Below are 26,187 nucleotides of genomic sequence, written 5' to 3'. Positions count from 1 at the left end.
GTTTTGTTTTTTAAGAATTTTCTGCATCAATACTATATGAACTATATTTAGAAACAAGTGTAGAAACAAAAAGAAAAATGTACAAAGAAGTATTCTTTCCTTTGTGTAATCACAACTTTAATATTTTATTTTTATCTTTTCCCATAATTTTGCTTTATTTTTATGGCCAGGAAAAAAACCCAAATAGTAAATCCATGTATAAAATGCCTGGTGAAATGTTTAGAGGGTAGAGAAGAGAGTGCAGTAGCATCCTAGAAAGTCAGCAATAAATGTACATGTCCTTTTTTGAAGGACTAGAGGAAGTATGTGTGCAAGTTACCACAAGTGCTTTCCCCACACGTTAGGTGCTTAATAAATTTTTTTCCAAGTAAGTCAAATTGAATGCACATTAGTAAAACTGTCTCTTGTCTTTTGTTATCATGCCACTGGTGGAAGAAAAATTATTAACAGGATAGTTCTTAAAAAGTGATAGAGTTAGATCTCAGTGTCGTTGCTTACAGAAAGTACCATAGTGATTTGGGACATTATTATCATATATTTATAAAAATGTAATAGAAGATCTTAAGTCCTTAAGACTTCCATGGATGACTTTAATGGAATTTTGCATATATGGTACAGTAGAAATGGTATGTGTAGAAAGTGCTTTGTGTATGTTGCATGTAGAAATCTTTAAGGCAACTAGATGGCACAGGGGATAGAGGGTTGCTGAAGTCAGGAACAGTCATCTTAAGTTCAAAACTGACCTCAAACATATACTAGCTGTGTCACCCTAGATAAGTCACTTCACCTTGTTTGTCTCAGTTTCCTCATCGGTAAATTGAGCAGGAAAAGGAAATAGCAAACCATTCCAGTATCTTCTCCAATAAAAAAAAACAAACCCAAATGAGTTCATGAAGAATTGGACACAACTGAAATGACTGAACAAGAACAAAAAATATGACATCTTTAATTGCTACATCGCTGAAATGCATTCTATACCAAATAAGCATATTGCTATAGAGAAATGTTAGCATTTAGAATATGTGTTTGTAGCTACTATAATGAAGACAGTTTTTACTAAAAAGTTTTTAAAGTCAGTTTTTACTATCACCAAGTTGCATTTTACAAGAAGAATGGTGAGAAAAAAATAACAAAATATGACTGTAGGAGGCCATAAAAATGAGTGAAGTTTTTAAAAAAGCTACCAATGAGTTTAGAGAACTAAAGCAAAACATGAACTGGTAGTATGTGTATAAGCTTCATCTTTATTAAATAATCTTTGAGAAGACTTCAAATCTAATGTTTTAGATTGCAAGACTTCAAATTTACTTTCAGCCTTTAAAAATATATATAAGTAGGACAGATAGCAACACTGATCATATTAAGCATAGTCTCTGAACCCACATTGAATGTCTAATTCATTCATTGTTTTAGGGGTCCTAATATGTAGAATAATGACTGCAGTTTTGTTATTATACTGTTCATTGAGTGAAGAGGAGCAGTACTTGAAGCAGTTGGTGACACCATAATTGGCTTGGCTCACTAAATTTAGTTTGCTGTAGTGTGAGTATGGGGAAAAGTCAGTCATGGAGAATTTTCTTTGGAATAATAAATGCTAATTCATTGTCAGAAAAATTCCTTTAATAGGATAGTATCTGTGATTGTTAAGAAGTTACATGTATTGATTCATTGTTGTGTTATTTCTTTTGGTTTTATGTATGGATAAATCTTTCATTACGTAATATTATTTTAAAGATATTTACTTTCAGGGCACTTTACTTTTTAATCTTTATTTTAAAGCATATATTATGTTTACTTTCCCATTTAAATTTTACTTATATTAGTCACATTCATTTAAATTTAACTCAAATCATTGAATAAAATATTCATTTATAAATTATTGGAAGTAGTTTTCAAACATACTTTGTAATTTTTATTTATTTTATTGTTATTTTACTTTATTTAATTCATAGAACAATCATTTCCATAACATAATAAAGTAAAAAAGAGATGGTTGTACATGAAATCATAAATCTACTAGGCACAACTTGCAATTATTCCTCTCAAATATGTGAAATTATCATGTACATTTCTTTTTTATTCCCTCCTACCCCCCACCCTAGTGATGGCATAAATCCATTAGACATAAATAGGCATGTGTGTGTATATATAAAATTATTCTATATATATATACTTCTGTTTATCAGTTTTTTTCTCTGTATTGTAATTTTTTTTATTCCCTATCTTTTACTGCTTCTAAGATTTAAAATGTATTTGTATTTAAATTGTAAATTTGTATTTAAAATGTACTTTAAAAATACATCTAGTTAGCCATTATGATAGACATCCATTATTTGTTTACATAGCATTCGAAATCATTTTTATTGCATTTTTAAGACTTTTGTAAGAGGTACCTAAATTTAATGTGGTATTGGCTGTCTTTACATGCATTATTTTAACTTAAAATTTGAGTGATTGTTCTTTTTGGTGATATAGCAAACTTCATAGTGAAGTCAAGTCTACAAGCATCTATTAAGTGCTTGCCATGTGCCAGGCACTATGCTAAGCATTGGGAATATAAAACAAACAAACAAAACAAGCAGAAAGAGAGTTCTTGCCCTCATGGAATTTACATTCTAATGGAGAAATGGATTCATAAAAAGATGATAAAAAGCAGAGGTGGAGAAAGCACAGGCATAGTCAAGAAAGTCCAAAGAGTCAGGAGAAGAGCAAGAAGAAGACTGAAGATATGACATTCCTGAATTCTTTCCTTAAAGTGAAAATTTAAGGAGGAACCAGCCTATTAGAGATGGGGCCACAGGGGTGGAATACATATCCAGCGTGAGAAGGTTTGGAGAAAATGTCTAGGGTGAGGAAGCTGCTTTTGGATGGTAGAAGAAATCTGAAGAGTCAGGAGAGAAGTCCAAGGAGGAATGTTTATAGTTGTGTTCTTATTAGTACTTGGAAGAAATAATAATTGAAGACCAACTAGACAATCTATTTTTATTATGATATAATATTATATTATATTTAATATATAGCATGTATTATAATAATATTATAATAAGCTATTCTTAAATTTTCTGTTCATTACCTTGGTATGCATAAATTCACAAAAGTAGATTCTGTGATAATGTAATGTATAACTGAGGGGCTGTAGCATGTATCCTATTAAAAGTGAGTGCTGATAAAAATGAAAAATATTTTACTTTTTCTGTTGTAATTTTTTTTGAGAGATGCAAAAACTGCTCATCAGAATTGCATGCTTTGGGGGAGGGGAACTGCCTCCATTCTTCTAAGGAAAGAAAGTTGAACTATTATAACATCTGTAGATGTTCTTTTCAAAACAGTTCTACATTCTTCACGAAGTTTATTCCCTCAGAACTGTTCACCACATGAAAATCATATAAAGAAAACTATTTCCTTTATTTTTATATTAAATATTTTAATGAAAGTTTTTTCCCCTCCTACCTCCCCATTTGCATTATTTCAGTTTTTAAACAGTTTGAATATAAATATAAATAAATTTGGCATTTCCAGGTACATAATATAACAGATGAAGTTTGTAATAAGACTCTGGATCTTTATTATACATAGCTTGCTTTTCTCTTAAATAAGTAATAAACTCCACATACAACTTTCAGAGCTTTCTTAATGGTCTATAAATACTTCTGTGCATTAAACAATTTTTTACTGTTTAAATGATGCTCTTTTCTTTCTTCTTCTTCCTTATCTCTACCCTGACTCCTGTGTCCCACCATACTGGAAAAAAAAGAAAAACAAAGCCCTTATAATAGATATATATAACCAAGCAAAACAAATTCTTTTATTGGTTATGTACAAAAATGTTCATCATATACTTTTGGACACTGGCAAGGGAGGAATTTGTTTTGCTTGACAATGCATGTTAGTTGCATGAGCTACTTCAATTCTGCTTAACTCATAAAGCACACCACCTTCTCTAATGTGGGCACACCATGCTGCTAGCTTTTTTTTTTTATTTATGGTGGTGAAAGGACTGTAATAAAAGCCATTTGATTCCAAAAAAATTTAAATGGACATATTTTTCTGCATCTTCTTTATAAGCTCTCTAAAATCACTGTTGATCTTTTCCTTGATCAGAGTTTTTAAGTCATTCAAAGGTATTTTTGTTTATAATGTTGTTATTATGCCCAACATAGCATCACAGGTGCAAAAGTGTACACAGATCAATCAACAAGCATTTATAAGTGCTATTAAATGTTTCCTATGTGCTAAACAATGAGGTCAGCTGTGAAACCTGAACAGTCTACCAGGGCCCTGCCCGGAAACTAAAATCCTTCCATTTGAATTGTCTTAGGAAGATTCTGAAGATCACCTGGCAGAATAAGAAATCAGACACTGAGGTCCTTTCTCAAACTAAATTGCCAAAGATTCAAACTCTGCTTCAGAGAGTGCAACTCTAAAAGGCTGGCCATGTTGTTCCAATGTAAAATGTATGCTTGCCAAAAAGACTATTTTATGGAGAACCCATACAGGGCAAGTGCTCACATGGTGGTCAGAAGAAGTGATACAAAGACATTTTTAAGGTCTCTCAACAACTTTGATGTTGAATGTGTGACATGGGAAACACGGTCACAGGACTGCTCAGTATGGTTTGCCCACATAGGAGAAGGTGATGTGCTTTATGAGCAAAGCAGAACTGAAGTAGCTGAAAATAAATGTGGATGCACAAATTTAGAGAATCCACTCCAAATGTTCACATGGACTGTTTGTGTCTGACTTATGGTAGAGCATTTTGATCTTGTATTGGCCTGATCATCCACAGTCTGACACACTTAATTTGACTCCAGCATAGTGATGTCATTTTTGTCCTCTTTGAGAGTGAAGAATGATTACGAGCCAACCATGCACTAAGCACTGTTTTAGGCTCTGGGGATAGGAGTACAAGAATGAAACAGTCCCTTCTTGTAAGGAGCTTACATTCTAATGACAGAGATAGCAAGTATGTAAGTTATCTGCTGTATATAAATATAGTGTGAATAAATATAAACTAATGAAATATAAAGTAGAATTGTCAACAGTCTCTTTAACAGAGCTTAGGTTTGACTCTTTGTCTAGGGATTAATAAAGTCCCTTCTAGAAAAGTACCCAACTATACAAAGTAGATCAGGTATGGGATAATTATTTATACACCCATGAAAAAAAAATTAAAACCTAAGTATAAATTTAAAGATTCAAAACATGAAACAGTAATATATGAGCTTAATCATACTTTTCCAGTAAGTTAATAACAAAAGAATGGGAAATGCATTGTGAGATTGGTGAGTAGGTATTTCACTTTCACCTCACATTTCCAGTCTGAGTGCTAAGGTCTTTATGTGGTGGGAAGCTTGGGATCAATACTTATTCTGGTGATTATCTGTAGGACCCATTGAAGTAGCTGCAGGGAGCATCTCCCGCTTCTGTTACACATTTCATTTCATTTCACACTGTTCAGCGACCCTGGACTCTAGTTCAATGAGGAAGCTACTAACAATGGAGAAGTCCATTTCACTATTTCCATAGGAGTTTTTTTTCATTTATTGTGTTTGTATCCCCAGCACCTGCAGTGTTTGGAAAAAGTGCAAAGCTGGAAGAAACATCAAGGATCATCGTCATCATCATCATAGCTGTCATTTGTTTACATGGTACTTTAAATACTAGCAGTATTTATTTGAATTATTTTCTCTATGTTATTGTAAAACAAAGTACATAAATCTCTAGAGATTTTGTAAAGATATAATTGGTGGTAAATAGACAAAAAGAAAAGACAAAAATTTTCCTTCACACTTGAAAATCAGTTCCTTCTTTTCTTTGCCATATAAAGAAGTAATGCATTTGCTTGCTGATGATTAAACCAACAGGTGTCTGGGGTGCAGAGAAAAATTCTTTCTGGCTGTCACTCTATGTTTTCTTGTGGTTTTGTGCCCTTAAGAGGGAAGGGATAACCCAATTGAAATGCATATTGAAACTCCTCTGGGATTAAGCGTGTTTCCTGGGGGTTCTCAGATTGCTTAATGATTTTCCCTGTTTTGCAGAAATGTGGGTAGTAGAGACAATGTTTCATTGTCTGCATTCAAAGTTGATTTTTGAACCCCTGGAGATTTAATCATTTAATCTTTACATAATGCAAGGCAGCTAGCTTCAAATTTCAAACCATTGTCTAATTTTTTTAATATTGTTATTTTTATTAACAGGTTCACCAGTCTATTGTGTTTTATAGTTGCCTAGAATATAGCCATATTAATCTATAATAATTGCTCATTGTTAATTAGAATTGTATTAGAGGAAGATTATTTTGAGCTTGTAATGCCTAGTATAGTACTCCATCCCCAGAGGCCTTCTCTTCTTCTGATGGAGTTGGAAGATTCCTCGTGCCTGGCAGGTCCCCTCCTTTCATCTTTTTTTTTTTTTAAATGTTTTGTCTTTCTTCATTAGATTGTTAGCTCCTTTGAGACAAGGACTGTCTTTTGCCTTTCTTTGTATTCCTTGCATTTAGCATGGTGCTTAGAATATAATAGGCACTTGATAAATGTTGATTGACTGACTTATTGACAGGTCTAAAGAGATATAATTTTCTTTGTTAGTCTGGTATGTTGTTTGTTGTTAACATAATAGTGTTCAATTTAATGTGCTTTGTATTTTGTAAAACTGATCATCACAATGTTCTAATTAAATATCCATTTGATGCTCTTTGCAAATATGAAGTAATATATACCTTTTCAGTATTAGATAAATATAATAATCTATTTAATAATCTTGATAATCTATAAGAAATGTTTTATATGGAATGTAGAAAGGAATTAGGTTATACTACTTGTCCCTATTTACATTAGTCTCATAGAAGCATGAGACCTTTTTTTCACCACTCAGTATTTATTTTAATTTTTAAAAATTTTTTAAATGTTTATTTATTTTTAGTTTTCGACATTCATTTCCACAAAATTTTGAGTTGCAAATTTTCTCCCCATCTCTCCCTCCCCCCACCCAATAAGGCCTTGCATTCTGATTATCCCTTCCCTCAAAATGCCCTCCCTTCTATCACACCCCTCCTTTTCTTTATCCCCATCTTCTCTCCTTTCTTGTAGGGCAAGACAGGTTTCTATGCCCCATTACCTGTATTTCTGATTTCCCAGTTCTTTGCAAAAACAATTCTCAACATTCATTTCAAATACTTTGAATTCCAACTTCTCTCCCTTCCTCCCTCCCCAACCTCCTCACTGAGAAGGCAAGCAATTCAATACAGGCTATATATGTGTCATTTTGCAAAAGACTTCCATAATAGTCATGTTGTGTGAGACTAACTATTTTTCCCTCCATCCTATCCTGTCCCCCATTTAGTCTATTCTCTCATTTGACCTCTTCCTCCCCCAAAGTATTTACTTCTAATTACTCCCTTCTCCCATTTGCCCTCCCTTGTATCATCCCCCTCACTCTACTTGTCCTCTTCTCCCCTACTTTCCTGTAGTGTAAGATAGATTTTCATTCCAAATTGAGTGAGCATGTTATTCCCTCCTTAAGCTAAATGTGAAGAGAGTCACTTTTTCCCTCTCACCTCCTCCCTTTTCTACTCCATTGAAAAAACTTTTTCTTGCCTCTTTTATGAGTGATAATTTGCCATATTCTATTTCTCCCTTTTTTCTCCCAATATATTCCTCTCTTACCCCTCAATTTTATTTTTTTTAGATATCATCCCTTCTTATTCAATTCAGCCTGTGCTGTGTGTGTGTGTGTGTGTGTGTGTGTGTGTGTGTGTGTGTGTAACCCTTCCAATTACCCAAATACTCAGAGAAGTCTCAAGAGTTACAGATATTAATTTTCCATGTAGGAATGTAAACAGTTCAACTTTAGAAAGTCCTTTATGATTTCTCTTTCCTGTTTATCTTTTCATGCTTCTCTTGATTCTTGTGTTTGGAAGTCAAATTTTCTCTTCAGTTCTGGTCTTTTCATCAAGAATGCTTAAAAATACTGTATATCATTGAATGACCATTTTTTCCCCCTGAAGTATTATACTCAGTTTTGCTGGGTAGGTGATTCTTGATTTTAATCATTGTTCCTTTAACTTCTGGAATATCATATTCCAAACCTTTTGATCCCTTAATGAAACTACCAGATCCTGTGTTATCCTGATTGTATTTCCACAGTACTCAAATTGTTTCTTTCTAGCTTCTTGCAATATTTTCTCCTTCACCTGTGAACTCTGGAATTTGGCTACAATATTCCTAGGAGTTTCTCTTTTCAGGTCTCTTTCAGGAGGTGATCACTGGATTCTTTCAATATTTATTTTGCCCTCTTGTTCTAGAATGTCAGGGCAAGCTGATGTCTAGGCTCTTTTTTGATCATGGCTTTCAAGTAGTCCCATAATTTTTAAATTGTCTCTCCTAGATCTGTTTTCCAGGTCAGTTGTCTTTTCAGTGAGATATTTCACATTATCTTCCATTTTTTTCATTCTTTTGGTTTCATTTTATAATTTCTTGGTTTCTCATAAAGTCATTGGCTTCCTTCTGCTCCATTCTCATTTTTAAAGAACGATTTTCTTCAGTGACCTTTTGAACCTCCTTTTCCATTTGACTAATTCTGCTTTTTAAAGCATTCTTCTCCTCATTGATTTTTTGGACCTCTTTTGTCAATTGAATTATCCTATTTTTAAAGGTGTTATTTTCTTCAACATTTTTTTGGGTCTCCTTTAGCAAGCTTTTGTCTCATTTTTCATGGTTTTCTTGCATCACTCTCATTTCTCTTCTCAGTTTTTTCTCCGCCTCTGTTACTGGATTTTCAAAATCCTTTTTGAGTTCTTCCATGACCTGAGACCATTGCATATTTATTTTGGAGGCCTCTGATGGTAAGTATTGTTCTTCTTCATCCGAAAGGATGGAAGAAAATACCTCATCACCAAGAAAGTAACTTTCTGTAGTCTAATTTTTTTTCCCTTTTTGGGCATTTTCCCAGCCAGTCCTTTGTCAGTATACTCTAGGCACCTGTAAGTTCTCTGTTCCTCCAAGGTGGCACAATCAAGGGAGAGGAGTTTAATCCTCTCCTGGCCTGCACACTGGTCTGGGAGCAACCAGAAACTTTTCTGCCCAGAATCTGCACCACTCAGTATTTTGAGAAATCCGTTATTTCTTTGGTTAAGTTACTCCCTACTGTGTAGATTTCAGTTACTTTATGCTTTTTTATCTTTGCATTTTTTGACCATGTTTTGCACAGATCTTCAATAGAAGTTCTTCCTCTTGTTCTTTTAGTATTTTGGAGGTACCATCATTCTATCCAATTTTACATCTGTTGTCCAATATTACTGGCCAGCCTCCTTTTTAAGTGTTGTGTCTCCTCAAAAACACCTTTATGCTTCTCATTACACAAAAAATTGTTATAACATATAACCTTGGTTTCCTCATATGTGAATGTTGGTCCCTTCTATATCACTTTCCCTTATTTATAAATTTTCATTCATCTGAGTTCATGTCATTGATTCTCAGCCATACAGCCACAACATGAATCACCAGAAAGAAACTGGTGTTAAAATATTGGACTTTTGCAGTGTCAGGGAATTAAGGGTCCTTGAAGGCACTCTAGAAGTTCTCAAGTGTAGGATGGCAAGATTCTATCCTTCTAGTCAGTTCTATGACATGTTTATTATCCATCTGTTGCATTTCTCCAAGAGTCACATATTAATGTGCTGTTGGACAAGTCTCTTAACCTCTCTGGTCCTGTCATCTGTAAATTCAAAGGGTTAGACTAGGTAAATAGCTTCGGCCCTTCCAGCATTAGATCTGTTATTCTATGATGTACTGTTCTGACATTGCCTAGCTAAAATATTATATTTGTTTGTATTTGCTTATGCTTTATTAACTTTCAGAGGAGTTAAGCAATATTGAATGCACAAATAAATAACTACCTTATTTCAGTTTTTTTTTAAATTTTGGCTTTTGGTAATTAATTTCTAAAATTGATGGCCATATTGAAGACTATATTTTAATAGGTAATGTTGAAATTTGTCGAGTCAGTAGATAGTAGAGACATTTTAAAATTTGTTTTCATTTGTATTTTATTTTAAATTAAATATAATTTAATTTGTAACTGACATGACTTAACCATATTTGTAGGAGTAGGGTATAGTGATACATCATAAATTCAATACCACACAATGTTCATACAGTGACAAAAATCAATATTGATGTTTTAAGGTCATGATTTTTAGTTTAGTCACAGTCGTCTTTTTACTACCTTATTCCTAGAGTGATGTTTTAAGGTCATGATTTTCAGTTTAGTCACAGTTGTCTTTTTCTTACCTTATTCCTAGAGTGATAGTGCTTCTAAAAAGTATTTAAATGTTTATGAAAAGTTAAAATGATTATATTTCATTATCAGTAGTAGACCTTAATAATGTGAAATAAGCTTTTCATTTTTAATCACCTACTGTTTGAGTTGCCTGTTTAACAGGACATTTGAATTAAACAGTTCTGTAGGTACTTTGAGTTTTACAAAATCCTTTCCCTACAGCCTCCATATGCAGTAGGTAATGTAAGGTTCTGTTATATTAGGAAACTGAGGCAAGAGAGGTTAATTGAGTTGCTCATAATCACGAAATAAGTTTAGAGGTAAGATTTGAGCCTGTTTCTTCTAATTAGATTTCTTCTTCTTGGCTCTAGAAAGCAAAAGTAGGAACAATACATGGTAGTTGCTAAGAGGCAGATTTTCTCAAGATATATCCAAAAGTGTAATGAGCTTTCTAGGATATAGTAGATTCCCCATCTTTTCTTTAAAGAAAGGTTGAATGAACATTGTTCAGTATGTTATAGAGGAGATTCTTTTTTAGGTATAGTTTGGATTAAATGACTTCTTGTGATCCCTATGTTTTTTGTTTTGTAAACCAATGTCATGCCATGAATATTCAGCTTGGGAAAATATATAGCTAAAGATTGGATGTACCTGTATGGTTAATGGAATTTGGTATGGCAAATTTAAAGCTTGAAATCCTCCAAAGACTATTGTTTATGTGAAATTGTTGAATATTAATTCCCTGCTTTAAAGTTATATGTGTTCCTTTGTTTTTGACCTTCAGTGTCTCCATGACCTTTAGCATATTACTTTCCTTTACTGATCCTTAGTTGCCTCATTTCATATTGCCTTAACTTTATGTGAAGGAATTGAGGTTGATGATCTCTAGGATTCTGTGGTGGTTTGGCATGCTTTAAATTTCAGAGATTGTCTCAGCAAAATCAAATCATGTACACAGACTTAATGATCAGTGAATCCTTGTTTGAAAGATGGCATATTTATTCCTTTTCTCCCATCCTAGATTGTAGCAGCATCAGGTTTACATACTCTTTTTTTGTTGTGTTCTAAAATTAGCTTCCATATCTCATACTCTTTTCCTAGACGGGGCTAGCAAAAATGAGGATGTGTGTGTGTGTGTATGTATATACATATGTGTACACATACACATAAGGCTATCTTGTTATTCTGTGCTAGCACAACCTAGAGATTTATATGATCACTTTTTGTTGTTAAGTCGTTTCAGTCATGTCTAACTCTTTGACTCCATTTGAGGTTTTCATGACAATGATACTAGAGTGGTTTGCCATTTTCTTCTCCAGCTCATTTTATTGAGCTGAGGCAACAAGGTTTGAGTCTTCCTGATTTCAGGCCTGGCGCTCTACTACATCGTGATCAGGGAGACTGAGATGGCACTAGCTGCCCCATGATCACTTACATGTCCATATAATTAGAAAGAATCCCATCTGTCTTATTATTCTAGGGATTAGACATGAGCTGAATATGGAGTTAGCATGAAAGCATTCAATTCAGCATTGGGGAGCCCTTAGAGACTAAATAAATCACCAGTATAGCATTGCTATGGACCAGCTGGTGCTACCTTCATGGATGAGGCTGATATATTCCTTATTTGAGGATGTTGGGGCCCAGAGATAATGACTGTATAGCTAATGAGACTTGAGTAGTTCTGTAACTCTATATGTCCATTAAATAATTCAACCCCTGTGACAAATAGCTTATTTCCCTAAATCCTGAAAGAACCAGATCTCATGAACTGATACTTGTATTCTGAATTCTAAATGCTATGAACACTCTTATGGGTTTTCTCTGACCTACATTACAGTTATGACACATGATCCTAGAGCTTTTAATAATGAAGCTAGAAGAGATCTGTTAAGCTTATTAATACCAACTATTCTCTTCCACCATTTCTAGTGGAGCTCCTACATTAAGATTAAGCTACCATGCCATATTAAACAACCATGTTAAGATGGCCTTTAACATCTCAATGTCTGATGTGCTATACGAATGACTGAAAAATATTTGTTAAGCACTTATTATATGTCAATCACCGTGCTAGGCACTATGGATACAAATATATAGCTGGGAGTCTATGCCTTCAAATACCTTATATTCGAAGGTAAAAGTGAATGGTGGTCAGAAAAGGAAGTTTTCATTTAGAGAGTCAAGAATTGTGAACAGAGCCATAGAGTTTATTCTGTGGACAGAGTCCGCTGACATGCCTTTTCCAGAGAAGTAGTAGTAGCAGTTTAAATACTATTCCCAGAACAATAAGTAGAAAACAACAGGTAGAGTGGGAACAAGACAAATGACAGTGCTTTGAGTTTCTTGGGATATGAAGCATAGTCTGCTGCCAGTAAGATTTTGTGAGTTTGCACTGATTAACAGTGACAGCTCAGCTCCATAAGGCATCGTAAAGCTGAGTAGATTGATTTCTCCATGCAGGAGGCATACGTATTCTAGAGGTCAGGACTAGAAAGTGGCCTTCCTGGTCAAGAAAAGGTGGTTACCAGGAGGTGAGATGGAAGGTGCAAAAGGAAGTAGAAATGGTAATTTTTAAAAAACAGAGGTACTAATGGCTTTTGCAGTAGATGAAGTTTTCGGAAAGGTGGGCTCTACTGGAAATGATAGAATTTTGAAGGCATGTAGAAATCAGTTTCCAGGTAGCTGAAAGAAAGGAAGATATTAAACATTTAGACCACAAAAAAACAAAACAAAACAAAACAAAAAAGCTTGGGCATTTTTGGCATTGGATAAAACAAAAAAAAGATAAAAGATGATTAAGGAAACATTTAATAAACTATTAATTCAAAGAAATGCCTACTTTATAAAATTTTCATGATAATATGCATATGTTGAGGATACTTTTAATTATTGGGTCATAGATTTAGGGTTGGAATAAACTTTAGAGGTCATCTAATGTATCACCTTCATTTTACAGATAGGGAAACTGAAACCAGTGGAGGTTAAATGAATTATCTAATATCTCACAATTACAAAGTGGAAGAACCATTGATGAGAGTATGAAAAAAGAATATCAGGAAACAGTATTCTATAGTAGACCACAACCAGAGCTAGAAGGGATTCCAGAAGCCATGTAGTTCAACCCATACACAAGAAATGCCCTCTTAAATATGCCTAATAAATGGTCCAACTTTTGCTTGAAAACCTCCAAGGAAATGGAAACTTCGAGTGGCACCCCATTCTACTATGGTACCAATTAATTTTTGAGTTTTCCCTAACATCTAGTCTCAATTGGCTTCTGCAGCTTCCACCCTATATTTCTATTGCCAAGTATTTTTGATGATTACTGCTTAGTTTTTACATACACACATTTTTTTTTTTTTTTTTGGGTGGAGGAGGAAGGTCTGCTATTGCTAGGACATTTTAATTCTGATTTTTAGAATTGCTTTTTGTTCTTGCACATTAATCTTTCTGTTATTTTATCTAGTTATAAAAATGGATATTGTCCAAGTGTGAGCAATTAATGTTTTTCCAATTATTTATTTGTCTTCTTTTATTTCTGTTAAGAGTCATAAATGTGTTTATATGTCATAAATGCTCTAATGTTTCTTTCCTCACTAAATCATTGAGTTTTTTTGTTCTATTCTATTTTCCCAAGGTTTTCACTACTTTGATAAAGTTTTCTGTTTCTGGTTCTAACTTGTTAGTTCTCTTCCCATTTTTTCTAGGAGAGCTCTTATTTTCATCATCATCATATCATTTTTTATCTCTTGCTTTATTTCTTTTTCCAGTTTTGGACTCCTTGTGGAAGAGGGAAAGGGAGCAAGCATTTATTAAATTCATATTCATCAAGTGTGAGACACTGTGATAAACATTTTACAAATACTGCTCATGGCAAAAAAGTTATGTTTTTATGAAACTAGTTATGATTATTTTGGAGGTACTCTTTTCTTCTGGGTTTACTTTTTTGGGTTTTTAATTAACAATATTTCTTCATTTTATTTGGTAGGTTTTTTCAGCAGAGGGTTATTTTCTTTTGTTTTTCCCTGCTTACTCATGCATCCAGCTTTAGTTGTTGGATTGGTCCTTTCATAGGACCATGTGATCATAAATGTAGACACAGAAGAACCTCAGAGGCCATTTAGTACAGGGCTTCTTAAACTTTTTCTTTTTTAAAAAAATTAATTAATATTTAGTTTTCCACATTTACTTCCACAGGATTTTGAGTTCCAAATTTTTTCCTCATCTGTCCTCTCCACTCACCCCAAGACATTGTGCATTCTGATTACCCCTTCCCAACCTGCCTTTCCTTCTCTCATCTGCTTCCCCTCTGTTTTCATGTAGGGCAAGATAGATTTCTATACCGCATTGCCTGTATACCTTTTAAAACATATAAAAACTTTCATTTTTAAAACTTTTTTGAGTTCCAGTTTCTCTCCCTTTCTCCCTCCCCACCCATCCCAACTGAGAAAGCAATCCGTTCAATATCGGTTATACATGTGTAGTCATGCAAAACACTGCCATAACAATCATGATGTGAAAGGCTAACTATATTTCTCTCCATCCCATGCTGCCCCGTATTTATTCCACTCTCTCCTTTGACCTTGTCCCTCCTCAAAAGTATTTACTTCTACTTACCCCTCCTCCCATTTGGCCTCCCTTCTATCATCCCTTCCCCAAACCCTCCTTATCCCCTTCTTCCCTTCATTCCTGTAGTGTAAGATAGATTTTCAAACCAAATTTAGTGTGCATGTTATTCCCTCCTGAAGCCAAATCCCATGAGAGTTAGGTTCACTCTTTCCCTCTCCCCTCCTCTTTCTCCTCCATTGAAAAACCTTTCTCTTGCCTCTTTTATGGTAGAGATAATTTACACCCATTCTATTTATCCTTTTTTCTTTCTCCCAATATATTCCTCTTTTACCCCTTAATTTTAGTTTTTAGATGCCATCCCTTCATATTCAACTAATCTTGTGTCCTGTGTCTATATATCTAATCCCTCCATCTACCCTAATACCGAGAAAAAGTCTCAAGAGTCACAAATATTATCTGTCCATGTAAGAATGTAAACAGTTCAACTTTAGTAAGACCCTTATGATTTCTCTTTTCTGTTTACCTTTTCATGCTTCTCTTAATTCTTGCATTTGAAAGTCAAATTTTCTATTCAGCTCTGGTCTTTTTATCAATAATTCTTGAAAGTCCTCTATTTCATTGAAGTTCAGTTTTATCCCCTGAAATATTATATTTATTTTTTCTGGGTAGGTGATTCTTGGTTTTAGTCCTGCCTCCCTTGACCTCTGGAATATCATATTCCTAGCCCTACAGTCCCTTAACGTAGAAGCTGCTAGATCTTCTGTTATCCTGATTGTGTTTCCACAATACTCAAATTGTTTCTTTCTGGCTGCTTGCAATATTTTCTCTTTGACCTGGGAGCTCTGGAATTTGGCTACAATATTCCTAGGAGTTTTCCTTTTGGAATCTCTTCCAGAAGGTGCTCAGTGGATTCTTTCAATATAAATTTTATCCTCTGGTTCTAGAATATCAGGGCAGTTTTCCTTGATAATTTCTTGAAAGATGATGTCTAGGCCCTTTTTTTTTGATCATGGCTTTCTTGTAGTCCAATAATTTTTAAATTGTCTCTCCTGGATGTATTTTCCAGGTCAGTTGTTTTTCCAATGAGATATTTCACATTGTATGCTCTTTTTCATTCCTTTGCTTTTGTTTTATAATTTCTTGATTTTTCATAAAATCATTAGCTTCCATCTGCTCTATTCTAATCTTTAGAGAATTATTTTCTTCAGTGAGCTTTTAGACCTCCTTTTCCATCTGACCACTTCTGCTTTTGGGCATTCTTCTCCTCATTTTCTTTTTGAATCTCTTTTACCATTTGGGATAGTCTATTTTTTAAGATGTTATTTTCTTCAGCATTTTTTTGGTTCCCCCTTAGTATGTAGTTGTCTTGGTTTTCTTGCATCATTCTCATTTTTTTTCCCAATTTTTGCTCTACTTTTCTTACTTGATTTTCAGAATCCTTTTTGAGCTCTTCCATGGCCTGAGACCAATTCACATTTTTCTTGGAGACTTTGGATGTAGGAGCTTTGACTTTGTTATCTTTTTCTGTTTGTATATTTTGGTCTTCTTTATCACCAAAGTAAGGTTCTGTAGTCTGATTCTTTTTCTGGTTTTTGCTCATTTCCCCAGCCATTTACTTGACTTTTGAGCTCTTTGTCAAGGTAGTTCTCTGCTTCTAGTAGGGCCGTTGAGGGGTGTACTGTCAGCTGCTTGATTCCCCCACAATCTGTGGGCATAGAGCTCCAGAACCAGCTGCTGCCACTGCCCCTGTTGCTGCTGCTGTGGCCTCCTCCACCTCCTCCACTGCCCTGGGGCTGGAGTCAGACCACTCTATTCCCTCACATAGGTCTGACAGGTTTTTTCCACAGACCTTCCAATTTGTCCTTGGCCTTTTGGGGTTGTAAAGTCTGGAAACTGCCACAGATGTCAGAGATTTAGTTCCCCCAAGACCTGCTCAGGTCCTGTCTGTGCTGGCACAGCCCACTCTAGACTGGACTCTGTTCCCAGTGTGGCATGATAGATGCTTCCCGTTGACTTTCTAGGCTGTCTTGGTGTGTATGTTTGCTTCATTCTGTCATTCTGTGGGTTCTGCAGCTCCGGAATTTCTTTAGAGTTATTTTTTACAGGTATTTGGCTGGACTTGTGGGGAGAGCTCTAACAAGTCTATGTTTCTACTCTGCCATCTTGGCTCCACCCACCTTGAACTTTCCACTTGAAGCCCTTTTTGCACTTCTGTGGGTTGTGAACCCCATGTGGGGCTTAAGAAGTACTGATTCTAGTCTGCCCCCTTCATTTTGTAATTGAGGAAACTGAGACTCGGTGAAGTTAAATGATTTGGCTAATATTACATGAGTAATGAGCATCAAGGTGATATTTTAATCCAGGACCTCAGACTCCAGAGTCAGTGGTCTTTCTACTTTTTACCAGGGCCAGAATCTGACCCCTTTTGCTATTTTAGATGGTTGATATAAGCCGTCCTAATTAAAATGTGAGGTGATAAAGGCCTGCACCAAGGTTATGGCAGTGTCAGAGGGAGGTGGGAGGAAATACTGAAAAGATGAAGTCATCTGGCCTTGGCAACAAATTACATGTAGGCAGTGAGAAATAATGGGGAGACAAATATGATACCTAGATTGATCTGTTCTAAACAGTAGTGTTTAACAGGAAAATTCTCAAAACAGTCTTAACAGGAAGTTAAGAGGAGGGAGGACTTAGGAAAGATAAATTAGTTCACATGTTTAGTTTAAGATGCCTACTGTATATCCATCTTGAGATGTCTGTAAGACTGGAAGTCAGCAGAGAGATTAAGGCCGGATTGGTGAATTTGAGATTCATCAGCATGAAGATGATAATTAAATCCTCGGAAGCTGATGGTAGAGGTTAAAAGGGAGAAGAGGGCCCAGAAGAGTGCCCTATAGGGCACCTGCAGTTAGAAGGCATGCTCTAGATCAGAGTTCCCAAACTTTTTTGGCTTACCACCCGCTTTTCAAAAAAAAAAAAAATTACTCAGTCCCTCCCCTGAAATCTTTAAGCATTTAACAGTTTTTTTTTAAAAAATGTCATTTCAAAAAAATATAAAATATATATATATTTTAAATGATGCATCTTAAATTTAATAATTTATTGTAAATTTGTGGGTTTTTTCCTGCATTGAAATTTTGATGACACAATATTGCTTCTTTTAACTGTCTAGTATTGTATTGCATGAGTTATTACAGGCACATATTCCTGCTGATACATGTTGGATTTCCCAACAATGCATAACATGCCTGCCAACACTTGCTTGTTAAGACTTGTCAGTGGACTTGACCACTAATTGGTTATAACTTGCATTTTGTGTATTTATTTGGAAAACAACGTATTCACTATGACTTGAAACGTGTATGAACAGTTTATTAAAATTTTCTTCTCTTCTTTCCTTATGCTTCCACTGCCCCCTTATTTTTATTCAAGGCCCCCCAATTGCACCCGAGGCTACTTCACCCCCATGGATTTTTCCAGCATCCCCAGGGGATGGTGTTACCCTCTTTGAGAACCTCTGAAGGTCCAGTAAATAAGACTGAAAAGAAGCAGTCATCAGTGGGAGGAGAACCTGGAGGGAGTGGTAGCCTGAAAATCTAGAGAGGAAAGAGTATTAAGGAGAAGAGGGTAATAATCAGTGTCAGAGGCTGCAGAGAGGTTGAAAAGAATGAAAATTGAGACAAAGCTGTAAGATTTGGCAATTAAAAGATAATCCATGACTTTTCAGAGAATGGTTTTGGTGGAGTGATGTGGTCTGAAGTCAGATTATAGAGGATTAAGAAGAGAATGATGGGAGAGAAAATGGAGACATCTACTGCAGATGGATGGCCTTCTCAGGAAGGAGTTTGACCGCAAAGGACAAGAGAAATATTAGGTGATTTTTAGCTGGGATGAAAGGAGGATTTTTGAGGATAGTGGAGGCAGAAACATTTCAAGGCAGTAGTGAAAGAGCCAGTAGATGAGGAAATTGAAGATAAATGATAGAGGATATGAGAGATATGACAGAGGAAGTGGTCTAATAGAGAAAATGGGATTGAATAGGATCACTTGTGCAAATAGAGGAGTTTCCCTTGGTAGGGAATTGTACCACCTCTTTGTGTGAGACAGACTGTCACCAGCCTCACTTCTCCTTGGTGGGGAAAGAGTGACAGAACGTATCTGAGTGAAATGAGATGAGAAAGAGGGAGCTCATCACAGATGGCCTTAATTTTTTCTATAAAATATGAGGGAAGGTTCTCATCCAAAAGGATGGGGGGTGGGGTATGCCATGAGAGACTTGAAAGGGTTGAAAAGGTTTGAAATAGGATTAATTGAAGTTAGGATTGAAATAGGAAAGGGGAGTGACCAGGAAGTCTATAGATAGAAGCTACCAAGATTTTGATTGGATGGTAGAGATGAATAGTATGAATTTTGCAGAAGAAGAAATTGCTGAGTAATGTAGATATTAAGAGAACTTAGAAGTGACAGTGGGGGGCAAGGAATAGGAAGGAGTACTAGCAGTCTGAGGATCAGAAATGGCAGGTCACAAAGTTTCTTATCATTTAATTCTAGTTCCAAAACCCGAAGTAGAAGGAATACTCTTCTTAGTTCCCTCATGTCTCAACTCTTTGGTCTAGTTGTTTCATCTTATGGATTTGACTGGCTATGGTGACTGTACCTCACCTTTCTGTAACCTTTTACTTCATCTCTTAATTAAAGGATAAATTTAAACATATATCAAGTGCATATACTAATACTGTATATAATACTGTACTATATAATAGCATATATATAATATATTACACTATACTAATGTTGGATTGGGAGTCTAGGGCCAAGGTAATATTTCTTCTAGGCCCAAGAGAGCACAGAACTCTGACAAGACAGGTTCTTAGGTATTTGGATCCCCAAGATATCTTTCTTCACATAAGCCATCTTGGTACCTCCCTCATCCCCAACAAGGAATATTCATACATTAACATTTAGAAGCTGTTTTTTCACTTCAACCTACTCTTCACTGATCCAGCTAAAACATTCTATTTATACACATCTTCTCTTTATACCTCAGTGGACTTTTACACACCAAAAAACACTAAGTTGTTGTTTTCTTTTTCCTCCCTCATGGTCCCAGCATATTCTATCATTTACTTTCTTATTTTTCTTTTTTTGGCAAGGCAGTCAGGGTTAAATGACTTGCCCAGGGTCACACAGCTAGTAAGTGTCAAATGTCTGAGGCAGGATCTGAACTCACATCCTCTTGACTTTAGGGCAACTCCAGGGCTCTGTGAACTGAACCACCAAGCTACTCGTATCATTTGCTTTCTGATTTTGAACCTGAATCCCCTGGGGCCTTTTTCTGACTCCCCACAACTGCCTGAGACAAATTCTAGGGCCATTTGAAAATGACTTATTTTCATTATTTAGGTTTTAACAACTTCTGTCTCTTAGGTTTATGTTATTAGCCTATGCTTGTACCCAGCCCCCCCTTGGGCCCATTTCCCACAGACTTCATGGTTTTTCGTCAGTTACATATCAGCAACATATATGAGTCCATCACATGCTACTGAATAGAACTGAAAGGATCACAAAGCTGACTGTTTAGTTTTTTGTTGTTTCATCATTTTTCAGTCATGTCCAACTCTTCGTGATCCTTTTTGGGGTTTTCTTGACAAAGATTCTGGAGTGGTTTTGCCATTCCCTTCTTCACCTCATTTTACAGATGATAAAACTGAGGTAAACAGGATTAAGTGACTTGCCCAGGGTCACCCAGCTAGTAAATGTCTGAGGCTAGATTTGAACTTAGGAACTGTATCCACTGTGCCTCCTTGCTACCCCATGAAACTGTCCACTGCAAATTTATATTATCTAATCTCAACAAGATCCTCACTGAAGCAAGGCAATCATTCTGCTACTACCTTACTACTACTACCTAATGGATTCATTATCCCACTCTCTGGGATAGGTATTCTGATCCTTTTCCTCTCCTAAAACCTTCCATAGTGCCCCTTATACCATCCTTTCAACTGAGGTCTTCATCTCACACTTCTTCAAAAAAATTGAGGCCATTCACCAAAAGCTCCTTTCTCTTCTCTTCTTCATAAGTCACAACACTTAGATATCTATCTTCTCCCACAATTTCTTTCTTCACTTTAGTGTTAGATAAAGAGTAGCCCTTCTCCTTGCCAAGGCCAATCCTACCACATTCACCCTTGATTCATATTCTATATTTTTTCCAGTAGATTGTCCCCCACTATCACTCCCACTCTCTATCTTCATCTCTCTGCCTATAATAGTTACATTTCCTCTATCATTTAAAAACAGAGCAAAACTCACAGACCTTCCATCCCTACTCATTGGCATTCCATATCTTTCCTGTCCTTCTTAACTCAAAAAAGTCCCACTTGGAGCCTCTATTATCATTGGTTCATCTTTTCTAAGTCCTCTGCAATTTACCTTTTGACCTCATCATTCAGTCTTTAAGGAATGCCAGTTGTCAGCATCTTATAGTAAATAAAGTACTAGAGATGGAGACTGGAGTGCCTGGATTCAAATCCCACCCCTGATATTTACTAAGTATGTGACCATGAGCAAAGTAGCTTTAATTCTCTTAGCCTCAGTTTCTTTACTTGTAAAACAGGGATAACAGGACCTCTGGTGTGTACCTGACATGTTTGTTGTTAGGCTCAATAATATATAGAAAGCACATTGCTTATGTTAAAGTGTTATTAAAATGTCATTTATTTTTATTTAGTCTATCAAATTTAAACTGAAACAAAATTTATTATGCAATATTTTGATGTTTCAGGGACTTGTAATTTCATCATTGTGGATATTTATTGATTTTGAGAGTTGGAAGGGCCTTCAGTAGCCTTCAAGTCTAATACATAATACAAAGAGAGTCCCTATTATAACATAGCAAGTATTTATCCAGCTGGTAGACCTCCAGGATCTCCACTTGATGCAGTCCATTCCACTTTTAGATAGCTGTAATCTTAGAAAGTTTTTCCTGACATCAAGCCAAAATTTTCCTGTTTGGAACTTACAAAAAAAGTTACCCTTGGTTCTTTTTTGGAGGAATAAATAAAACAGATCCAACTCTTCCGTATGATAGTCCTTTACATATTTGAAGTAGCTATTGTATCCCCTTTGAGTCTTCCTTTTCAAACTAAACATCTCCAACTTCAACTGATCCCAGTGTAACATGCATTCAAGACCCTTCATCATACTGGTTTCTGTCCTCCAGATAATCTCCAGTTTATCAGTATTCTTCTTAAATTGTGGTGTCCAAAACTGAACTTAACATACAGATAGTCTGATAGGGGCAAAGCACATTGGTGTAGTTACTCCCATATTGCAGGGAAACCTATCACTCGGCTTGAAACTTCACATATCATTAGCTAAATCATTCACCCTGTTATACAAATCTCCACCCCTCTATAAGTAGTAGATAATTTTTGAGAATTGCTATGGCCAAAAATTTCGTTATCCTGTAGCTAGTCTGGTGAGGGGGCGCTTATGTAGTTTGGTCCTCAAATGACGAAACGCAGTCTGTCATTAGTCCTCTATTAAAGCTTTTGAGCTTGAGTTTGCCATAAAGAATCACTTCTATGGCACAGTGAAACATCAGAGTAGAATTTCAATGTTACTTTCTAAAACCTATGGTATAAGAATAAAATAACTGAAAGTTAATCATTCTTGTAAAAATAATTGTAATTATTTTTGTCTCTTCTGTCATTTTATTCTTTAATGCAGTTCTTTGAGGTTCCATTTGATTCAAATATGAACAGAACAAAGAACAGACCTCTGGTTCGAGGACAGATCAGGTAAAGTAATATATATTCCATGTGAATAATACATTGATTTTATTCTTTTTATACCCAGCCTTTTCTGTTGATTGAGAAGCAGCTAGGTGGTGCAGTGGATAGAATGCTGGTCCTGGAGTCAGAAAGACCTGACTTCACATATAGCCTCTGACACTTAATTGCTGTGTATTATATCCCTGAGCAAATCACTTAACCTTTGCTGCCTCAGTTTCCTCAGCCATAAAATGGGGATCTTAGTAGCAACTACTTCACAGGGTTGTTGTGAGGATTAAGTGGGTTGATATTTGTAAAGCACTTAAGACTGTGCCTAATATATAGTAAGTGCTATACAAATGCTTATTCCCATTCTACTCACACCCACGACTAAAATACTTTTCACTAGAAACCAAAAGATCACAAAATGTTTTTAAATTCTCATATGGTTTATTAAGTGTTAGGGAGGCAAGGTGATATGATACAATGCAATTTCTTCTCAAATCCAATATTAGAACATAGTTGTTGTCTCATAGTGGTAGGGAGATCCAGGAGTAGCATCTCTTGATGCATAAATAACTTTCAAGCAATCCATACTTCACATAGAAGGAACATTAAATGCTGACAAATCAGACAGCTGATAAGACCATGAATTCAAAATTAAACTGCTGCTACTTCCCTGTTTCTTTCTGCAAATTCAGTATGTTAGAATGTAAAAGGCATGTGAACTTTTATGACCACCAGTGAGTAGAAGCATTTTACTTTTTGTAGTACTTTAACTGACATTTTCTTCATTTGCTTTCTAAACCTAATACAGAGTATAAGGCTGAAAGAAAAATTTTAAGGATTGTTTTGGCTATCATAAACCAAGCAAAATCTTAGCTTAATGATATTTAAAATTAAGCACAAAACCATATACAGGTATGCTAGACTGCAAATAAAGTATTCACACTGTATTTGGTTGAAATGAAGGCCATCTCTTAAAATGAAATATCTTTGAAAGGAAAAAGCATTATGTCATTTTCATTAAAATCATTATGCATAATTACTGCTGTTGTTAATTGTTTCAGTCATGTCTGGTTCTTCATGACCCCATTTGGGGTTTTCTTGGCAAAGATACTGAAGTGGTTTGCCATTTCCTTCTCCAGTTCATTTTACAGATGAAGAAATGGAGGCAAAAAGGAGTTGCACTGCTACTAAGTGTTTGAGACCAGATTTGAACTTGGGACAATGGGTCTTCCTGATGAGCTATCCCATATAAACATGTTTAATATAAAACACAAAGAACTGAGTGGTTGAAGAGTGTTGTTTATGACACTAGCTTTCCTGACCAGGGACAAGGAAAAGGGCCCCATGTACTATGGTGGCAGAGGCAAGCAGATTCATTCAAATGTAGCTAGCTACATTTATTGAAAGGTGGAGGGAGAAGTTAGTGAGGAACTCCTATAAATTTCACACTCAGCCTTGACTTCTTACTGTGGAAAGTTTTGGGTAGAGTAGATAAAAGCCAAGAGAAGTATGACTATAGACCACACTTTGATATAGAGTAACCAGGTTTTTTTCTTGTTGTTTGGTTTGGGTTTATTTGGGGAAAGAGGAATAAGAGAGGATTACCTGTTTATATTCAAGCTAATTTGGTAAAATTATCTTAGATAGACTATTTGTAACTAGAATTTGCACAGAAGTCAAACTAGAACATATTTCAACACTTGAAGGATCTATGATTTCTCCACTGTGGATGCTTTGTTGATGGATATTTGAATTTCTCTATAACTTTGTAGATAATCTTTTAGAAGTGCTGTAACTGACAGATGTATTATATTTCAATCAACATAGTGTTAGATATCAAACTTAGTCTAGTCTTTGAATGACAGACATTCAGTCCACACTGAAAGCCTTTCCACTTGTTAGTGATAAGATTAGCTGAAGCCTTTCTGAAAATGATGAAATTTGAATAGACTGGTCATTCACATAATGAGATTAAAATATGCTGGTCAGTGAAATAATGAAACTAACTGGGGCTTTTCCTGATTGCAAATAAGACATGGGCCATGTAGCTTCCTCTTCAGTGGGCACTTATGAGAACAGTGGCCCTTCTTCTGGCATTGAAAGAATGAATCCTCCCTGAAGGAACTGTGGGTAACACCCTTCCGGGTACTAGATAGGGCAGCAGCCAAAAGTTGACCCTTTACTCTCTGTTCCTAGCCCTAGCCCTGTGGTCCTTCTCCTCTAGGGCACTTTGGTCCCTATTGTTAAATACTTTAAAAAGCTATCTTCAAAAGCTGGGCTAAGTCCCAAATTCTCCTCTTTTCTTCTATAGTACAATAAGAAGAAATGATATTAATGTCCCTCCATGTTAGGTCAAATTGGAGAGCTATAGCCTTAAAGCTCCCAATAAATTTAGTGAGGTCTTCAGAGTAATAGCCAAGTTTTCTTTGACCTGAGAAAGAATGGACATGGAAAAGGGAAAAGGACCCTTGTGGTTCCTCCCTACCTGTCGTCCACTTCTCTCAGAGCACAGAGTTTTGAGGGAACAGCCACTGGCTCAGGGGACTAAGGGCTAGGGAAGGAAAGAGGGCCCACTCCTTGTATTTGAGGGACTAAGGTTGGGGGGGACCTGATGATAGAGAGTATAGAATTGGGGGTAAGGAATATGGAGGAAGGTCCTGTAGGAAGCTATGAGCTTCCTGATCAGGCTTTCTTGTGAGGGTGGAAGGCAGGGCCTCCAGGGCTGGTAGAGTGGAAAGGAGAGGTTCATCTAGGAGGTTGGGCTCTTTTTCCTTCCTTTTCTCCATTTTGAATTTTGCTTAAAGCATTCTGCATTTTTGCTTCAGAGTGGGGTCTTGTAAAGGATGAAGAAAGGCTAAAAATATGAAACCTCAGTCTCTTTACCTTCTCTGGGGAAAAAAAAGATCAATATTCAAGATAGTATCATAGTTAAGAGTGGCCAAAAAACAGGCCACTTTTCTTGGTCCTTTAGATTATATTGAGGCCAGGCAATATTACAAAGGAATTTAAGGCATCTTCTTTTAAGCTTCTGAAAACTGAATTTCTTCTAATTTTGTAAAAGACAGCCTAGGAGGAAGTCTCGTGCTGTGGAAGGAAGCTTCTCAATTGTACTGTAGGTCCAAAAGAAGTTACTTTCCCTTTAAGGCACATTGCCCCCCAGATGGCATCCCATGGGAAGGAAAAAATACAGGTTTCCCAAGTAGCATGTCCTCCACTTAGAGAAAACCTGCAGAGGGCAGAGATCCCACCTGGGTGCAGAGACCCACCACTGGGTCTCCCCACCTCCCGCAGTGTCCCACAGGGAGGGGAACAATACAGGATTCTGAAGCAGACTGCCCCTCACTTATAACCTGCAAACAGGGTGCAGAGACCCCAAACTACCTCCAGTCTGGGTAGGGTGCTGGCCTTAAAGGGAATGGGCTTATGAGCTTGCGTGTGTGTGTGTGTGTGTGTGTGTGTGTGTGTGTGTCTGTGTGTCTGTGTGTGTGTGTTCTCTTGAAAGAATTCACTCAAGCTGTCTCCAAATCAAGTAATGGGCATTTATTCTGAATAA

At 36.0% G+C, this 26,187-nt stretch overlaps 1 protein-coding gene across 1 annotated transcript in view; it reads left to right on the top strand.

Annotated features, from left to right (window-relative positions):
- The window catches only part of COX10 (cytochrome c oxidase assembly factor heme A:farnesyltransferase COX10), a 111,012-nt gene that overhangs the window by 54,136 nt on the left and 30,689 nt on the right, over positions 1-26,187 (top strand). Inside the window, exon 5 of the mRNA XM_072645026.1 lies at positions 22,582-22,652. Coding sequence (XP_072501127.1) covers positions 22,582-22,652 — 71 coding nt within the window. The remainder of the gene's footprint in view (positions 1-22,581; positions 22,653-26,187) is intronic.

This window comes from Notamacropus eugenii, chromosome 2 (genome assembly GCF_028372415.1).
Source record: "Notamacropus eugenii isolate mMacEug1 chromosome 2, mMacEug1.pri_v2, whole genome shotgun sequence".
Taxonomy (NCBI): Eukaryota; Metazoa; Chordata; class Mammalia; order Diprotodontia; family Macropodidae; genus Notamacropus; species Notamacropus eugenii.
This window is presented reverse-complemented; position numbering and strand designations above follow the sequence as displayed.